Source organism: Coccinella septempunctata, chromosome 3 (genome assembly GCF_907165205.1).
Source record: "Coccinella septempunctata chromosome 3, icCocSept1.1, whole genome shotgun sequence".
Lineage (NCBI taxonomy): Eukaryota > Metazoa > Arthropoda > Insecta > Coleoptera > Coccinellidae > Coccinella > Coccinella septempunctata.
In genome coordinates, this window is record NC_058191.1 from 39,177,370 (window position 1) to 39,194,821 (window position 17,452).

Sequence of the window (17,452 nt, forward strand, 5' to 3'; positions counted from 1 at the left end):
TCGTAGTACCAGAATTCTTAACCTCCTGGCAGGTCTGACAAATTTTGTGGAAGATAGTTGATTATACGAGGATGTATTGATATCTAGTTAGCCTAGACCAGTTCCATGCATAAAAAAAATATTGCGTTACCATAGAAACGAACAATGAACCATTAGAAGTGTCAGTGTGAAGTTTGAGGTCAAAAAATTTAATCAGAGTTACGCATTAAATTAAAAGAAAGAAGATGTCCACCGAAATTGTTAAAATCGAAAAATTGGAGTATCGAGCCATCATCAAGTACCTGTATTCAAAAGGGTTAAGAGGTAAGCAAATTTACGAAGATATGCTTAATACCCTTGGTGATCAATGTCCTTCGTATGCGACCGTGAAAAATTGGACTGCAAGCTTCAAAAGAGGTAAATTTTCCATTGAAGATGATGACCGAGCGGGAAGGCCAGTTTCTGTGTCAGTCCCCGAAAATATCGATGCAGTTTATGACATGATTTTATCAGACCGTCGAATTGGGCTAAAACGGATATCTGAAGCAATGAATTTCATACGAACGCGTTCATCGTATAGGTCACGTCAATTTGGACATGAGAAAATTGCTGCAAAATGGATCCCTAAATATTTGAATGTTGACCAAAAGCGTGCAAGGGTAGAAGCATCGCGTTTGATCTGTGCTCGATTTGAAAACGATGTAGACTTCTTAAACCGAATTGTAAATATGGATGAGACTTAGGTACATTTCTACTATCCAGAAACAAACCAACAATCGATGGAATGGCGACACTTCGGTTCTCCAAGACCTAAGAAGTTTCGTGTCCAAAAATCTGCTGGAAAAGTTCTTGCTTCAGTTTTTTGGGATTGCCATGGAATAATCATGATTGATTTTTTGGATAAGGGTAGAACAATAACCGGAGATTACTATTCGACATTACTGACCACTCTACGGGAAAAAATTAAAGAGAAAAGACCCTGAAAGCTATCTAAAGGTGTTTTGTTTTTGCAGGACAACGCCCCTGCACACAAATCTCATGTTGCCATACAAAATATTCCTGATTTAGGGTTTGAATTACTAGAACACCCGCCTTATTCATGAGATTTGGCTCCATCCGACTATTATCTCTTTCCTCAACTGAAAAAAAGTTCAAAAAGTCGTAAATTTTCTTCCAACGAGGAGGTAGAAACAATTTTTTTTGAAAGGTCTAGCAACGTTGCAAGTTCGCTGTAATGAATGTATTCAATTAAGAGGAGAATATGTTGGGTAATAAAATATTTTGACATTGAAATTTTGTTTGGTTCTATAGTAGGCTAAGAATTTTTCAATATATCCTCGTAGTATTAAATTCTGAGGGAGTTTGCCAATATGCGAGTGGAACTCATATTATCTTCTCGTTGGCTGAGTTGGCAGAGCGATGGGCAGGATATCATGATATCCTGGGTTCGAGTCCCACCCAGCGAGGCATTTTTTCAGGACGATTTCTCCACAAGTGGTCAACTTTTCTTCAAACATCTTGTCCATGTTTTTTGAAGGTAATCTCCGACTACTATAACTTTCGTTTGGATGAATTTCTGGACATGATTATTAATGTTGAATAGGCAGACATGGAACTATTTCTTGAATCAAAAATTTCTAGGCATTCTGTTAACAAAACATCGATTTTTACCATTTTTTAACACTTGCTGAATATTTCAAAGTCGTTTGAATTCCTCAAATGAAAATGTTTTTTGTTGTCCAGTTGGTATCGAAAGTTGTTCCATTCAATGCACCATATGTATTACAGTTAAAACTGTCAAGGATGAAGTCAGTGAAAAATCACCATCAATATTAAACTAAATTGAGAGAGAAAATCGCATTCAATTATAGTACTGACAGTTAGTGGAATAGAATAACTTACTATTAATGCGAATGGGTATTAAATTGATGAGGCCGATAATGAACAAAGTTATAGTAATAATAATATATTTGGAAGATACCCGTGATGATAATGAACGAGGAGAAGGTAGAAAGGAAACGCAACATACGGCTTATGTCGATTAACCTACATTTACATACCCATCTACGACAATCTTCCTAGAGCATCTGCTACCGTTTTCATATCGCACTTGAACTTGACTCCTATACATTCACGATTGATGCTGTTCCGCAAGAATAATAAATTCATCGCCGCCTAATTCCGAGATGCTATTCGTTCTGCAATTTCTACCCGCAAGATTCGATTAAGCAAATTTTCAACAGATTGTCGAACGTTATCAATTTAAATCCTTCGTCCTACTGTTACGGTTGGGTTTGTCCAGTGGAAGAAGTTTTTATGATGAAGATTGGGTTGTTGCAGAATTTCATCGATGGTTTTGGTGAGGGTGTACTATATAGGTTGTTTCTGGTCCTTCTAGACTAGATAGGTAAAAACGTTGAAGGGAGTCCTGGGCTCGATTTTCGTGAGAAGTCCATTAGTGGAAACCTCTTCACTATATCTTCATTGGTCTTGAAGATACGACCAAATTGTGCCATAACATCCCTTAGTTCAAGAGATTAAAAAAAAATTAAACTACTATTCCCAGTGGAAAAGTGCCTGAAGAAACTTTTTATCGTTTTGAGATATGTTCGCCAACAATATTGCACGGTTTTGGTGAAATTGAGGTCTTCTTTGTAGTCTGATAATCGAGACAGAACATAATAACTTTGTGCTATAATTCTACGGTATAACAATGTATAGTTTTATATTGCAGTTCCAGCTTTAACGAATGGAAAATCTCGTTTTTCACACGATTGTACATCGCAGACCGTGATGATGATGATGACAACAAACTAAATCATATGTGAATTGTTCAGTCCAGAGACGATCTTTGTTTCATTGAAATCGCTAATTGATTCGACGAAATTCGAAAGAGAGAGAAAAATTCAATGTTAGTTCCACAAAAGGATCTTAATGGTTTGTGAGAGTAGAAATTTTCTTTTCCGTCCTTGCCTCGCCATTTCAATTGTGCACTTATGTGTGCCTATATGTGTTTATTCCCATGTTGTGGTCCAGATTAGATTCACTTTCTTCTTACCTAAATTATTCTCAGAATTTAGAGAACTTCAGCGGCAGGTTTCGATAGAATTATCATAAAGTTATTGTGATTCGTTTTTTTCCCAGTAGGTGTTTTCACTCAGTTTTTTTTCCTTCAGTTATATACATAGTTTATATTGGGTGAGTCCTTTGACTCGTGAAAATAGTTTAACAGTGGATTCTTTAGGTCAAAAGAAACACCTTTTTCCTTTACCATTATTTCCGAATCTGCTCGGTTAAAAAGATACAGGCTGTTGAAAAACCATAAAAAATGTTATTTTTAGTTTTATCTCACAAACGGTTTTATCGAATGAAACGAACGAACTTTTTCATTTATTTGATGAATCTTTTTCGAACACAAGACGCGTCTTCCGCACTAATTCAAAGAACCCAACTCTCGAAACTAAGTTGGGCGCTATCTAATGAATATTTGAACCTTTTGTAAAATAAAAGTATTCTTTATATTTTCTCATAAAATGCGCCGTTTTCGAGTAATTTTATGTTTAAAAATTAAAAAATATCTGTGATATTCGGAAAATTGGGTACTTTGGCTGAATGCAACCCTGTTTAAAAGATCCACAGATGTGTAGTGTCATAGTCTCCAGAGGTGGCATAGCTCATAATGAAAACTTCTTTTCATCAAAGCCGAATCGGAAAAAATGGTAAAGGAAAAAAGTGTTTCTTTGGACCTCAAGAATCTACTGTTAAAATTTTTGTACGAGTCAAACACTCGCCCTGTATAGTTTAGATAATACACATATATGGCAGACTTTTCCAGTGAGAGATGAAAGCATATCAAGATGATTATACACGAATTTTCCAATAATTGATAGCATTGGCAAGATGAAGAGGAGTAAACTTGAGTAGCTGTCATACCATAAGATTAATTTATTGGGTTCATTCAAACATAATTTGAGTTCTCACTTAGTTGGTCCTATTATTGTTTGGAACGCCTCTACTCGTGCATGTATTACTAGAAATTAATAGGATATGTCAGAGAAGCCGATAAAATTATTTATTGATGTCTTTTCACACCTACTCGTGTTGGTCGGAATCCAAACAAAGTGTGGATTATAAATATTATTAATTAGGTAACAATAACTTGAAGTTCGAAATCGGTACCTATAGGGGTGTGTAAATGGATCAAGCTATGGACATGACGTATAGTAATCCGATTCAGGAAAGATACCGATACATCAATGTGATAAGAAGATATGTATAATTCATACTTTCCCGATCGTGAGAAAACCATGAGTGCGACAAGTGCTAGAAACAGCAAATATATTGACTTTCTCGACCAGAACCGTGACAAGTTAGTGAATTATTGTACCACCTTCTAAGCAGGACCGAGTGGCTCATAAACGACCCTGGAGCTGCAGGGTGTGGTATATCTGCAATTCTCTACATGTGCAGATAGAAGGTGTTCTGCTCACGTTTGCATCGAACTAAAAAAAAAGAATAATTATAAGTGCCCTCTTGTAGTTTCTACAAGGCCCACTTTGAAACTGCCACTCATTGCAGGGAAACTACCCTGTATCTCTTGTCTCTATCGAAATGAAGAAACCTAGAAAGAATATAGAAATTCTTCATCGATTCACCAAAAGCATCTTGCGAAGCAGTTGTAGCTGATAATGAGATACCTGCGATATATTTTTCGCTGAACTCGGAACAGAGAAAGTAAAAGTAAAGTGTTAGTCAGCATACCTTGCCCGAGATAACCTCTCTTTGTCCTCGGATTACAAACGAAATTCCGATCTATTATAATGGTGTTCTGGCGTGTCTAGGCGCCCACGTGTTCAAGGAGAAGCACGACCAGAAGAAAGAAATCGCTCGGAGTTGTATACTAATCAGGAAAAAAGATTCTTGCGAAACAATTTTTAGCGGCTCTTCCTACCCCTTACAATTATTGGGGAACATAATTTTTCTTCACTGCCTCCTATGTTCATTTCATTTGGCACTTTTCTGGTTTCTGAGAATAGAATTGGCTACAGCTTTAGGGAGTTGTATGTTACCTGGGGCTGCTCAAAGAAAAAACCCCTTTTCACAGGTATTCATTCACACTCTGTATATTGATCTTGGATTTAATATTTCTGTGTAGATAATTCTAGGAGACATTTGTTTTCATAGGTAGGTATCTCTATGAATTTCATTCTTTCTATGGAACAATCCATATACGTTGATGTTGATTGGCCTCCAAACTCATGGGATTTGTCACCGTCTGGTTCTTTTTTTTTTGTGGGAAAAAAGCCACTATCCATTACCATTATTTCTGGAAACTTCTGTCATCATAATTTGCACGTTTACCTCAAGCGGACATTGACAGCCAATCATGAACAATAGGTTGTACGGAAGAACCAACCGGTTATTGTTAATAATAGCGATCATGAAAATGTGTCATTGGGAATTTCAACAAAAAAGTAGGCATTCTCCAGATATTGATACTCATGTTCAATGTGTGCTTTCACAAATCTCGATTGACAGATCCATGGCGATAAAATCCTTGATCGGAAAATCGATGTTTTGTGAACGGAATGCCTAGAAATTTTTGTTTCAAGGAATAGTTCCATGTCTACCTATTCAAAATTAATAATCATGTCCAGAAATTCTCCCAAACGAAAGTTAGAGTAGTGCACAAAGATGTATGAAGAAAAGTTAACCGCTTGTGAAGAAATCGTCCTGAAAAAATGCCTCTCTGGGTGGGACTCGAACCCAGGACATCATGATATCCTGCCCATCGCTCTGCCAACTCAGTCAACGAGAAGATAATATGAATTCCGCTAGCATATTCGCAAACTCCTCCAGAATTTGATACTACGAGAATATATTGAAAAATTCTTAGCCTACTATAGAACCAAACGAAATTTCAATGTCAAAATATTTTATAACTCAACATATTCTCCTCTTAATTGGATACATTTATTACATCGAACCTGCAACGTCTCTAGATATTTCCTCTTGCTCTGCAAACCAGACCTCCACAGCTTTTATTACCTCTTCGTTGGAGGAAAATTTACGACCTTTTAAATTTTTTCAGTTGAGGAAAGAAATGATGGTCGGATGGAGCCAAATCTGGTGAATAAGGGGGGTGTTCTAGTAATTCAAAACCTAAATCACGAATATTTTGCATGGCAACATGAGATTCGTGTGCAGGGGCGTTGTCCTGCAAAAACAAAACACCTTTGGATAGCTTTCCGCGTCTTTTCTCTCTAATTTTTTCCCGTAGTATGATCAGTAATGTCGAATAGTAATCTCCGGTTATTGTTTTACCCTTATCCAAAAAATCAATCATGATTACTCCATGGCAATCCCAAAAACCTGAAGCAAGAACTTTTGCAGCAGATTTTTGGACACGAAACTTCTTAGGTCTTGGAGAACCAGAGTGTCGCCATTCCATCGATTGTTGCTTTGTTTCTGGGTCGTAGAAATGTACCCAAGACTCATCCATAGTAACAATTCGGTTTAAGAAGTCTACATCGTTTTCGAATCGAGCACAGATCGAACGCGATGCTTCTACCCCTGCACGCTTTTGGTCAACATTCAAACATTTTGGAATCCATTTTGCAGCAATTTTTCTCATGTCCAAATTGACGTGAACTATATGATGATCGCGTTCGTATGAAATATTCAGTGCCTCAGATATCCGTTTTAGCCCAATTCGACGGTCTGGTAAAATCATGTCATGAACTGCATCGATATTTTCAGGGCTGACACAGAAACTGGCCTTCCCGATCGGTCATCATCTTCAATGGAACATTAACTCTTCTGAAGCTTGCAGTCCAATTTTTCACGGTCGCATGGGACATTGACCACCAAGGATATTAAGCATATCTTCGTAAATCTGCTTACCTCTTAACCCTTTCAAATACAGGTACACGATGATGGCTCGATACTCCAATTTTTCGATTTTCACAATTTCGGTGGACATCTTCTTTTTTGCAATTCATTGCGTAACTCTGGTTTACTTTTTTGACCTCAAACTTCACACTGACACTTCTGATGAGTTATTGTTCGTTGCTATGGTAACGCAATATATTTTTAATGCGTGGAACTGGTCTAGGCTAACTAGATATCAATACATCCTCGTACATACTAGTATTTATACGTCTTTCAGTGAACACTTTAGACAATTTATCTAGAGGTAAGGACTCAATGGTTTCGTAGGCAGAGGCATCTGAATTGTTTTATATAATATAGAATTTCGTAACTAGAAAATAATGAAAAATCTTAGAAAGTTGTTGAAGTGTTGTGAATCCTTCACTTCACGGAGATCGAAATACCGCGAGTAAATTGATGGGTTCATCGTCCCATGATCATCTGCGATGTTCCGGTGATGGTTGAAGATCGCCGGCTTCCTCGACACAATCGATTTCATTGCGACCTTCGATCTATAGAGTCAAGTTCAAGACCGAGTGGAGGATCCTCATGGCGATCCGCTACTTGACACGGGGATTTCCTTTCGAAGATGCTAATAATGCAACACGAAGTTCCGCGTCGTGATGGATTAGTGATGGATCAAGTGTCGTCGTAATCGAGATGTAGGAATAATTGCTCATTGTTTGAATTTTATCGGCGTTTTTTATTGTTCGTTTTTTTGCCGCTGAGTTATTTATGGATGGAAGGTTTGGTTTTTCCGACGATTTAGAATCTGTGTCCCTTATTAGAGCAGATATTGTAGTTTATCTAGACCAGGTTATAGTTTGGTAAGGAGGTTACATTCCATTGTGGCCTTAAGGTCTATTGTGGCCCTCGTCAGAGCTGTTTTCACAACTGAGCCATCTACAGCTCTCCCTTCAGATCCAGAGTTCCAATGACCACCAGTATCTCTGAGGTTGCTTCAAGGAGGTTCATTACTCCTACAGTTTTTCGTCTCCTTATCCAGAAACTCTTTCTTCAAGGTGCATTTTCCTATACCACAGAAAGTTACTGTGTTTGTGCAAGTTTTCTTTGATTTCAGAGTGACCAAGAACCCAGACTAAATGGACTGTTTCATTAAGTTTCCTTTGATACTCCAATATCAGCTGTGAGTCGATGACATAGTAGTTCAGTGCCTTGATAGCAGCTCAATGTAATATCTAAAGAGTGTAGACATAACCCTGGAAAGAAACTATTGAAGTAGCATTTCTGATCCATTCTTATAGACAATCTGCTGTTAAAGCACTGAACTCCTAAGTCATCGACTCAAAGTTGATATGGGAGAAAACTCAATGAAATGGGCAAGAACAACAAGGTTTTTTTAATCTGGGTTTCTGGTCACTCGAGAAAGAAAGGTTCTGCAAACCTCAGTTACTGGCTCAAATCCTTTCTGTGGTATAGGAAAATGCACCTATAAGACAAAGAAAACTGCTGTTCAACTGGCCACAGGACGCCTATCCATTGAGAAGAATTGCTGCAAAATGGATCCCCAAATGTTTGAATGTTACCAAAAGCGTGCAAGGGTAGAAGCATCGCGTTCGAGCTGTGCTCGATTTGAAAACGATGTAGACTTCTTAAACCGAACTGTTACTGTGGATGAGACTTGGGAAACAGAGCAACAATCGATGGAATGGTGACACTCTGGTTCTCCAAGACCTAAGAAGTTTCGTGTCCAAAAATCTGCTGGAAAAGTTCTTGCTTCAGTTTTTTGGGATTGCCATGGAGAAATCATGATTGATTTTTTTGGATAAGGGTAGAACAATAACCGGATATTACTATTCGACATTACTGACCACTCTACGGGAAAAAATTAAAGAGAAAAGACGCGGAAAGCTATCCATAGGTGTTTTGTTTTTGCAGGACAAGGCCCCTGCACACAAATCTCATGTTGCCATGCAAAAAATTCGTGATTTAGGGTTAGAATTACTAGAACACCCTCTTTATTCACCATATTCGGCTCCATCCGACTATCTTCTCTTTCCTCAACTGAAAAAAGTTTGACAGGTCGTAAATTTTCTTCCATCGAGGAGGTAATAAGAGCTGTGGAGGTCTGGTTTGCAGAGCAAGGAGAAACATTTTTTTTTGAAAGGTCTAGAGACGTTGCAGGTTCGCTGTAATAAATGTATCCAATCAAGAGGAGAATATGTTGAGTAATAAAATATTTTGACATTGAAATTGTTTTGGTTCTCTAGTAGGCTAAGAATTTTTCAATATATCCTCGTGAATAAAGGAAATTCGGATTTTCAATGTCGGTATATTACTTTTTTGAAGGGTCTTGGCACTGTGGAATTAGCTTGTTCTAACCACAGGCGGTTCAAATATAGAATTCATAGCGTTTTATTATAATATTCCTTTTCTCACTCGCAGAAGATGCTTATCTGTATCAATTCATGGCTGCAACGATATTTGCGACCGACAAACGCTAAAAGTACTCAGACATTCAGCCGTCGTTGATCTGTTCAATGTGGTAACCGTACGTCTACTTCGATTTTATCAGTTCCTATTGAACAACACCATCACTTCGAAACAGAACCGAATTCGTGCCCCAGACATGTACAATTATTATCAGACTGTTTTTGCATCAGCGTTCTTCTTTCAACTCGAGCAATCTGACTACAGAGGCACGCGTCGCTTCTGGCCAAACGTGAACGTAGCAAGGACGTGTCGGATAAAAAAAAATGTACGAGATCGATCAAGTGTTCGTGTCCACACTATATTTGGGAGAATAATTAACAGGCAAAAGTGATTAATACAAGGCAATGAAATCTCAAAGTCTGGCTCTCCATTATTCCAGGTATTGATTAGGAACATGTTTCGGACCCATAAGAGTCCATCTTCAGCCACTACAAAAAAAAACTGTTGCAACTCTTCTGATCAGTTTGAAACCTTTATAGTGGCTGAAGATGGTCTGTTTTGGGTCCGAAACATGTCCCTAATCAACATATGGAATGTACTAATAATGTGAACCCAATCCTAAGATGCACGAATATAAAAATTTTTTGAAATGAATTCATTAATACTTGGTGTTCTGTATTTTATATCACTTATATGCGATAATTTAATGTGTAAACCTCTCTCTCCTGATACTACACTTATTTTCCTTATCACTACCTGCTGATGGTTGCCGCTTATAGGTATAATTTGTCTGATAGTTCTGCATGCAATGGTCTGGAAAGGCCTGGAATCAGCTCGAGGCGACAGGGACGTACTTAGGATCCGATAGTTTGTAAAAATAGACTTTAGTCTATCTGGCTGACGTGTCGAAATATGAAACTTGCATTCTATGGGGATAGATGAATTTGTTATGACACTGTTCAACCACGGTAAAAAACCCCGCTAGGTATAAAATTGCCAGTATTGGATTGTTATCCGAAATATTAACGTTTTTGTCGTTTTCTCGAGTCGAGGCATTCGGGGTTCCATAATTCAAGCACATTGTGCAAGTCATGTTTCACTAGAGGTGACCTCTGTATCGAAAAAGAAAGGTATTCGAATCATTTCAACGAAACGGTTCACTACAATAGGATCTGAAAAAAATTTATATATAGCGAACTCGTGATGCATTCGACTCTGAATGGAATGGCGTAATGGTGAAAAATAATAAATTATCGAGATCGATCGAATGTGCATGCAATAGGAATTGGATTCATTTTACATTTCATGCATTTATAATGAGTATCGGATAGATGTGGAAGAACTTGTTGGGACTGATTGGGATACTGTAGTAGGGTTTTTAATTCATTCAGTTGAAAAGATATCGTTAATAATTGTACGATGATATATTGAAAAATTCTTAGCCTACCATAGAACCAAACAAAATTTCAATGTCAAGATATTTTATTACTCAACATATTCTCTTATACATTCATTACAGCGAATCTGCAACGTCTCTAGACCTTTCAAAAAAAAAGTTTTTCCTTGCTCTGCAAACCAGACCTCCACAGCTTTTATTGCCTCCTCGTGGGAAGAAAATGTACAACGTTTTAAACTTTTTTTTCAGTTTAGGAAAGAGATGATAGTCGGATGGAGCCAAATCTGGTGAATAAGGGGAATGTTCTAGTAATTCAAACCCTAAATCACGAATTTTTTGCATGGCAACATGAGATTTGTGTGCAGGGACGTTGTCCTGCAAAAATAAAACTCCCTTGGATAGCTTCCCGTGTCTTTTCTCTTTAATTTTTTCCCGTAGAGTGGTCAGTAATGTCGAATAGTGATCTCCGGTTATTGTTCTACCCTTACCAAAAAAATCAATCAAGATTACTCCCTTGGCAATCCCAAGAAACTGAAGCAAGAACTTTTCCAGCAGATTTTTGGACACGAAACTCCTTAGGTCTTGGAGAACCAGAGTGTCGCCATTCCATCGATTGTTGCTTTGCTTCTGGATCGTAGAAGTGTACCCAAGTCTCATCCCTAGAAACAATTCGGTTTAAGAAGTCTACATCGTTTTCAAATCGAGCACAGATCGAACGCGATGCTTCTACCCTTGCACGCTTCTGGTCAACACCAAAAACATCTGCATCGATATTTTCGGGGATTGACTGATTATTCAGATAAACTAAACTTTTTGCTTGAACATTTCGTTATTTTTCAATAATCGATGTCGCAAATGTTTCACCTTCTATTCAGTCTCACTTCTGTGTGTGATTTTCAACATTATAGCAGCGATGTTTAGCAACGTTACGAACAATGCCGAATAAAAATTCTTCGATATCCCAACAATATGGAAATATTTTAATGAGAAATTATTTGTGCAACGATTTACGCTGCGTAATACGTCCACGGTCTCTCTATTGTAATTTTTTTTTTCAGTCACGGACCGATTATCGATATACTTCACGTGCATTCGCTCTCGTTTCGAAAATTGATTTCATTCTTTCCGAATTGAAGTCATTCAACTAAGAGGAACGTGCGTCGATAGGATTATTATCGAGCCAGTACAGGAGTATTTATTATGATTATTTTCATTATTTTGATTTCATTGGGACACGCCTGGATAGGAAGAAGGAGACATATTGAGTGGCCACCCTGATCACCTGATCTGCCCCCACCAGACTTTTTTTTGAAATCCAAGATTTACGCTACCCAGCCTCACTGGATAATTCGCGAACTCAGATCTTTAATGAATGCCGTCAAATTACACCAGAAATCTTGAGTAATGTACGTGAACGATTTCAGAAAAACTTGAATCACTGCATGGAAGTAAGTGCCCATTTCTAGCATTTAATAAACTAATCACAAGTGCAAGTACTCTTCCACTTTTTTACCTGTAATTAATCAGATAGTACTCGATAAAATCTTCAACATGAAATATCGCATCACCCTATTCAAAATCAAGGATTTGTGCCCCGTTAGGGATTGCAGTTAGGGGTATGCAAAAAGTGGAAAAGTTGTTCCCCCTCGAATCAGGAATTGACTGGTCTGAGCGATATTTGGCATCTTCCTTTTAAAGCCGTGAAATCGAGGTGTTTTCGTATATTCATATTAGTGATTGTGCATTTGAAATTCATGAAAATAATTAAAATACTGTATTTTGTAGTTTGCGTATCTAATAAAACAAAGTATTTATTTTGTCCAATTAGTATCTATCTACCTGTTACCAGGTAGGTTTATAGTGTTGAGCATCGAATTCATCACCACCTGTATACTTCTTATGTTGTGATGTGGGCTCTTCTACAGCTTTGCCATTGCCACATCCCGTAATTTTGTCATTTTTCTGCAATTTGGATATAGGTCAGATCGAATGATCACCTTGTCGTCGTTTGAATTATGTATGGGCCGACCGCCCAGTCATCGACGATATTCAGCACATGTGTCATTTGAAATGATAATATCGTTATTTCGCTCTTCGAATATATTCAGCATTTTTGCCGATTGCCATCTCATTAGGGATGTGCGATACACTGTCATAGTGAGCTCGATAGTACGATTTTTGGATGGTTCAAGAGAGAGTACTTCCAGAAAATGGCGTTTTTCGATTCACCCAGGAAATCCATATAGAAGTTGTACAGAATTGAAGTAACATTATTTTTCGTTCAATCAGGTTTCTGTCAACACCATAATGGAGGTTGTTTCTACAAGAACTTATCGTGAAATCGATTTATTCTATCGCCCTTTGTTCTCTTGATTCGAGTAATGTGTTGAATATTATGCATATTTTTCTATTGTTTCATTTTGTCTTATTTTTTATCTTCTGTGATTGTCTAATACATTCTTATGCTGTGACTGTGGAATGTTGCCAATAGTTCTCACTTGATCCGATAAAGTAAATGCGGTACATTAAAGATAGCACATCCCTGTAATCTGGTATGGCATGGTGAGTCGCCTAACCCATCGCTCCAATCTCCCTAGATCTAAATATTTGCGGGCTCGTCTCTTTGTTACATCCGATTGGAAAGGGACTGGAATGCGTGGTTAGAATAAGTTGCTCGCAATCCGATTTCGAAATTTGTTTGCTCTCGGTCGCTATTCAAATATTCAAGAAGAAGTATTCACTTTTTTTGACAAGGAATCACCCTATTCATATACACCCTGCAGTCCATTCCAACATTAGGGAAACAGAAAAGTTATTCATGTACCAAGTACGAAAAACTGTCTATTATAGTCAAACCTGTAAATTGAAAGCCGCAGCCGAGGCTATCAAGCAGGTGAGACAATATAGACAGTTTTTGCCGAGGTGCATATTACATTTTTTCATCGACCACACATACCCCTATGAAAGTAAGTAGTTTCCCATTTGATAGCCTCATCTAGGTCGCAGTATTTGCAATTTCTGTCAGCTCTGGAGTAGTGTTACTGGTATCCATATCGCTATCACTATCCATCCTTGATTTCAATGAACACTAACATTCAGCCACCTAATTCTCTCGCAAAATCTCGCAGATTTCGTGAAGAATTAATTTGATAACAGCAAATGTCAGTTATTGTCAAGGGCACTTTTGTTTTCATCGAATTCTTTATTCTCAAAATTGATTCAATCGCCCCTCTATCTATTGGTATCCTAGTAACAGCCAGACGAAAAGAGTTTGCTGATGAAAAGTGTATGCGGACGAAAATTAATGGTTTTTTCATCATAAAACTATACAGGCACATATTTGCCCGATGATTCTTCGCAAAACGAATTAATTTATTGTACTTGCATTGTTGAAGACATGTGATGATGCAAGAAGATTTGTATTGGCCAATTGTATTCCGCCAGACCAGACGGTACTATGTTTCAAGTTCATTGATTTGATCTTTACCTTTCTAATCTGCACGATTAATCGAAATATTCTCCACACATGTTATAAAGATGAACAAAACGATTAGTGTTCGTCTGTAGTTACTAATTAGGCAAATTAATCTTTTAATGTCTCTGATCTAGTTACCCTTGGGTAGTCCAGTAGCAGTTTGCACGTCGTGTTGACTTAAGGTTCGAATAGGTATTTATCACACTGTCCTCCCTTTTGTACCTATAAAATGTAGCTGAAAATGACGAATTTTCCTGTGGGGGTGGTGGCAGCTCTGCCAGTGCTGCCACTTAGAGCAAGCTCACAAAATCTGTTGAACACTCTGAGAGAATATAAAAAAATCGACTCCTTTTACCTTTTTCAGTCATACTATCTTGAATATGCTCATAAGATATGCTGAATGTCTTGCTTATCATTATTATTGTCTTCCCAACAACGAGAAACATATCGTTGTTACTTATCATCTTATTTTTTCGTTACAGAAAACTTGGCACCTTCCGAACTGAAGAAATTGAGAAGCAAGCAGAGGAAGGCCAAGAGAAAGGCGGAACAGGAGAGCGCTCAGGCCAAAGAGGCGCAGATCAAGAGGGATCAACATCACAAGTCAAGGCAGCAAGGGGACGTGGAAGCGGACGCTCCCCAGTTGGACGAATTGATACCCGAGAAACTGGAAAGGGTGGGTGGTGGTGATCTTTGAAAAAATCGAGTCTCTGAAGATATTGTCAATTTTTAGGATATATTTATGATTTAAATTGATAATGTCGATCTTTCTAGGCCGATAATCCTTTGGAGCAAGCCATCAAATTCTTGCAGCCACTACAGACCCTAGCAAATGATAGAATAGAAACGCATCTGATGGCTTTCGAAGTGTACTATAGGAAAAGTAAGTCTGCACGTAAATCTTCAATGCTCCATCAAGTTCAAAAATTCTTGAATGATTTTCTAGATAAACGTTAAATTCAATATTTCAGACAAAGTGCTCCTTATGCTGCAATCCCTGAAAAGGTGCTTTAGGCTCGATCCAGAGAATCCCAAATTCCACAGCTGCCTGATCCGCTTCCACAAGGTCTGTACCGAGAACAAGAGCAGCTGGGATCCGGCCGTCATCGAAGTTGTAGAGAAAGAAACCAAAGAATTCTTCGGAGACAAGAACGCCAAAGTTCTGAACGCAGACTTCCTCCAACGGCACTCGAACAGTTTGGAGGCCGCGTTGGAGGGCGCCTCCATGATGTATTTCCTGGACGAGAAGACCCAGAACGCCGCGATAAACCTGGTCACGTGTTTGGACAATAACAAATACACCGATATTAATTTAGAGGTAAGAACTCATAACTGAACCCATCTGTGCTGCTTGGTCTCTTGTAGCGTCTTTCTCTCTATCTATCGGTGGACTGGAGTTGTGTAGGTTCAAACTACAGACCCTAAGGAACACAAAGGGCCCTTCCTACCCCCATCACAGCCCGAGCAACGACTCTGTCGCGTCCTCCACATCTTGCCATTTCAATCGGTAGTTATCTTCTAACTTTTCATTTTGTTTTTTCCAGAATTGCACCAACGTTTTACATTCGTTAAGAAAGGGTGCGTTCGGTAGCTGTGATGCCCAAATAGAGGAATACATCAATAAGTGCCAGAAACGTTTTCCTTACGCTGCTGCTTTCAAACCTCCAGTGCAGGAGACGAAGCAAGTGACGCCAGATAGCAATCATATATCACAAGATGAAAACTGCCACAGTAACTGATGTTTGTTCAAGGAAGTTTCAAAACGCCAGGTAGCGGTTCGGAGATATACCAATGACATGATTGTTGAATCTTGCTATTTATTGCAGGTTTGAATAAAAAATTAGGGTTTGCTTTCGATTCTGTAAAATGAGATTTGGGAAAAGAGGGTGGATGAAAACCGTGCGAAAAACTTCTCGTTAGTTTCAATAAGTGAAAATATCTATTGACTTGTTTTATTCCTTCAAATGATCATCTCGTTTTCAAGATCGAAACCAGGCCTTTGGAATCGCTTTCTGGTATTGTGTAGATATGATATTATTTCAAATTTTTCTTATTTAGTGTCAAAGGACTGATAATAAATCTATTCTCCAAGGGTTTTTACTCATAAAATTCAACCTGCGAGTGGGGTTTGATGCATATAAAGACAAAGTGAGTTCTGAAGTTTTTGTAGAAAATTGTGTAGTTGAAGTTTTCATCGGCGATACCAATTATTTTGTATCTCGAAAATGACTTACTTCATGTTGAAGTAACTGATAAATTTTTGCTCTTGGATAAAGTTTTTAATTAATTTATTCTGAAATAATTCTAAGCCATTTGAAAATTTTCTATGAAATATTTCACTTTGTAATTTAATTATTCCATGATTCTTACCATGATTGCAGATATAGAGAAATAATACTAAAATTGTACAGTATTGTTTGATTTGATCAGATTATATTTTATTCTTTTCATTTCAGGTGTGTAAGATTTGTTGGATATTTCTTTTACCTACCTATTTGTAAAATATTTTTTCATTTTAATCTTTTTGTTTTCATGAAATAAAAAAATTGCAATTGGACTACTCTCTATGAACTTGTTTTTTTTTTACTTCTCGACCATTTCATTCGGCTCATTGTCCTATAATTTTCCAGAATTGTGACCAAGAGTCGTAACAAGTTATTTCTGCCTTCACACATTGGACTTAAAGCGCTATTATAAGTAGAGACCCAAAATTCCTGTAAATTAATTGGTCAATTTCAACTGTGAAACTTCTGGAACTAAAACTGCTTCTTCGACTTCCATCAAAATCAAAGGGACACCCTGGATGCGGCCATATGCTGTTGTCAAATTAATTCTTCACAGAATTCGCTAGATTTTACGAGTAAATTGGGAACGTCTTGAATATTAGTGATAATAATAATCAACAATGGATAGTAATAGCATGTATGGATATTATTAACACTCCTCCAGAGCTGAGAGAATTGGTAAGTACGGCGACGTCGCTGAGGATAGCAAACAGGTGAGTACTTACTTTCATAAAGGTATATGTGAGGTCGACGACAAAATGTGATATGCATCTCGGCAAAAAACTGTATTATCTCGCTTGCTTGCTAGCCCCTGCTGCGCCTCGGCTATAAATTTGCGGGCTCGACTATAACTGACAGATTTTCGTCCTTCGTTCATAAATAAGTATTTTATGAAGTGCGTAACTAAGATAGTTTACGTAATTTCAAAAAATTTCAATTTCTCATAACTTCCGAAACACGCAGTATTATTGATTGACATTTTGAGCTCATGAT

The 17,452-nt window shown here is 37.8% G+C and overlaps 1 protein-coding gene across 1 annotated transcript in view; it reads left to right on the forward strand.

Moving 5' to 3' along the window:
- The window catches only part of LOC123308914 (N-alpha-acetyltransferase 15, NatA auxiliary subunit), a 45,521-nt gene extending 29,254 nt beyond the window's left edge, over window positions 1-16,267 (forward strand). Inside the window, exons 9-12 of the mRNA XM_044891722.1 lie at window positions 14,657-14,850; window positions 14,949-15,057; window positions 15,146-15,492; window positions 15,719-16,267. Of these exons, the coding sequence (XP_044747657.1) occupies window positions 14,657-14,850; window positions 14,949-15,057; window positions 15,146-15,492; window positions 15,719-15,913 (845 nt within the window). The 3' untranslated portion in view covers window positions 15,914-16,267. The remainder of the gene's footprint in view (window positions 1-14,656; window positions 14,851-14,948; window positions 15,058-15,145; window positions 15,493-15,718) is intronic.
- The last annotated feature ends 1,185 nt before the right edge of the window (window positions 16,268-17,452 follow it).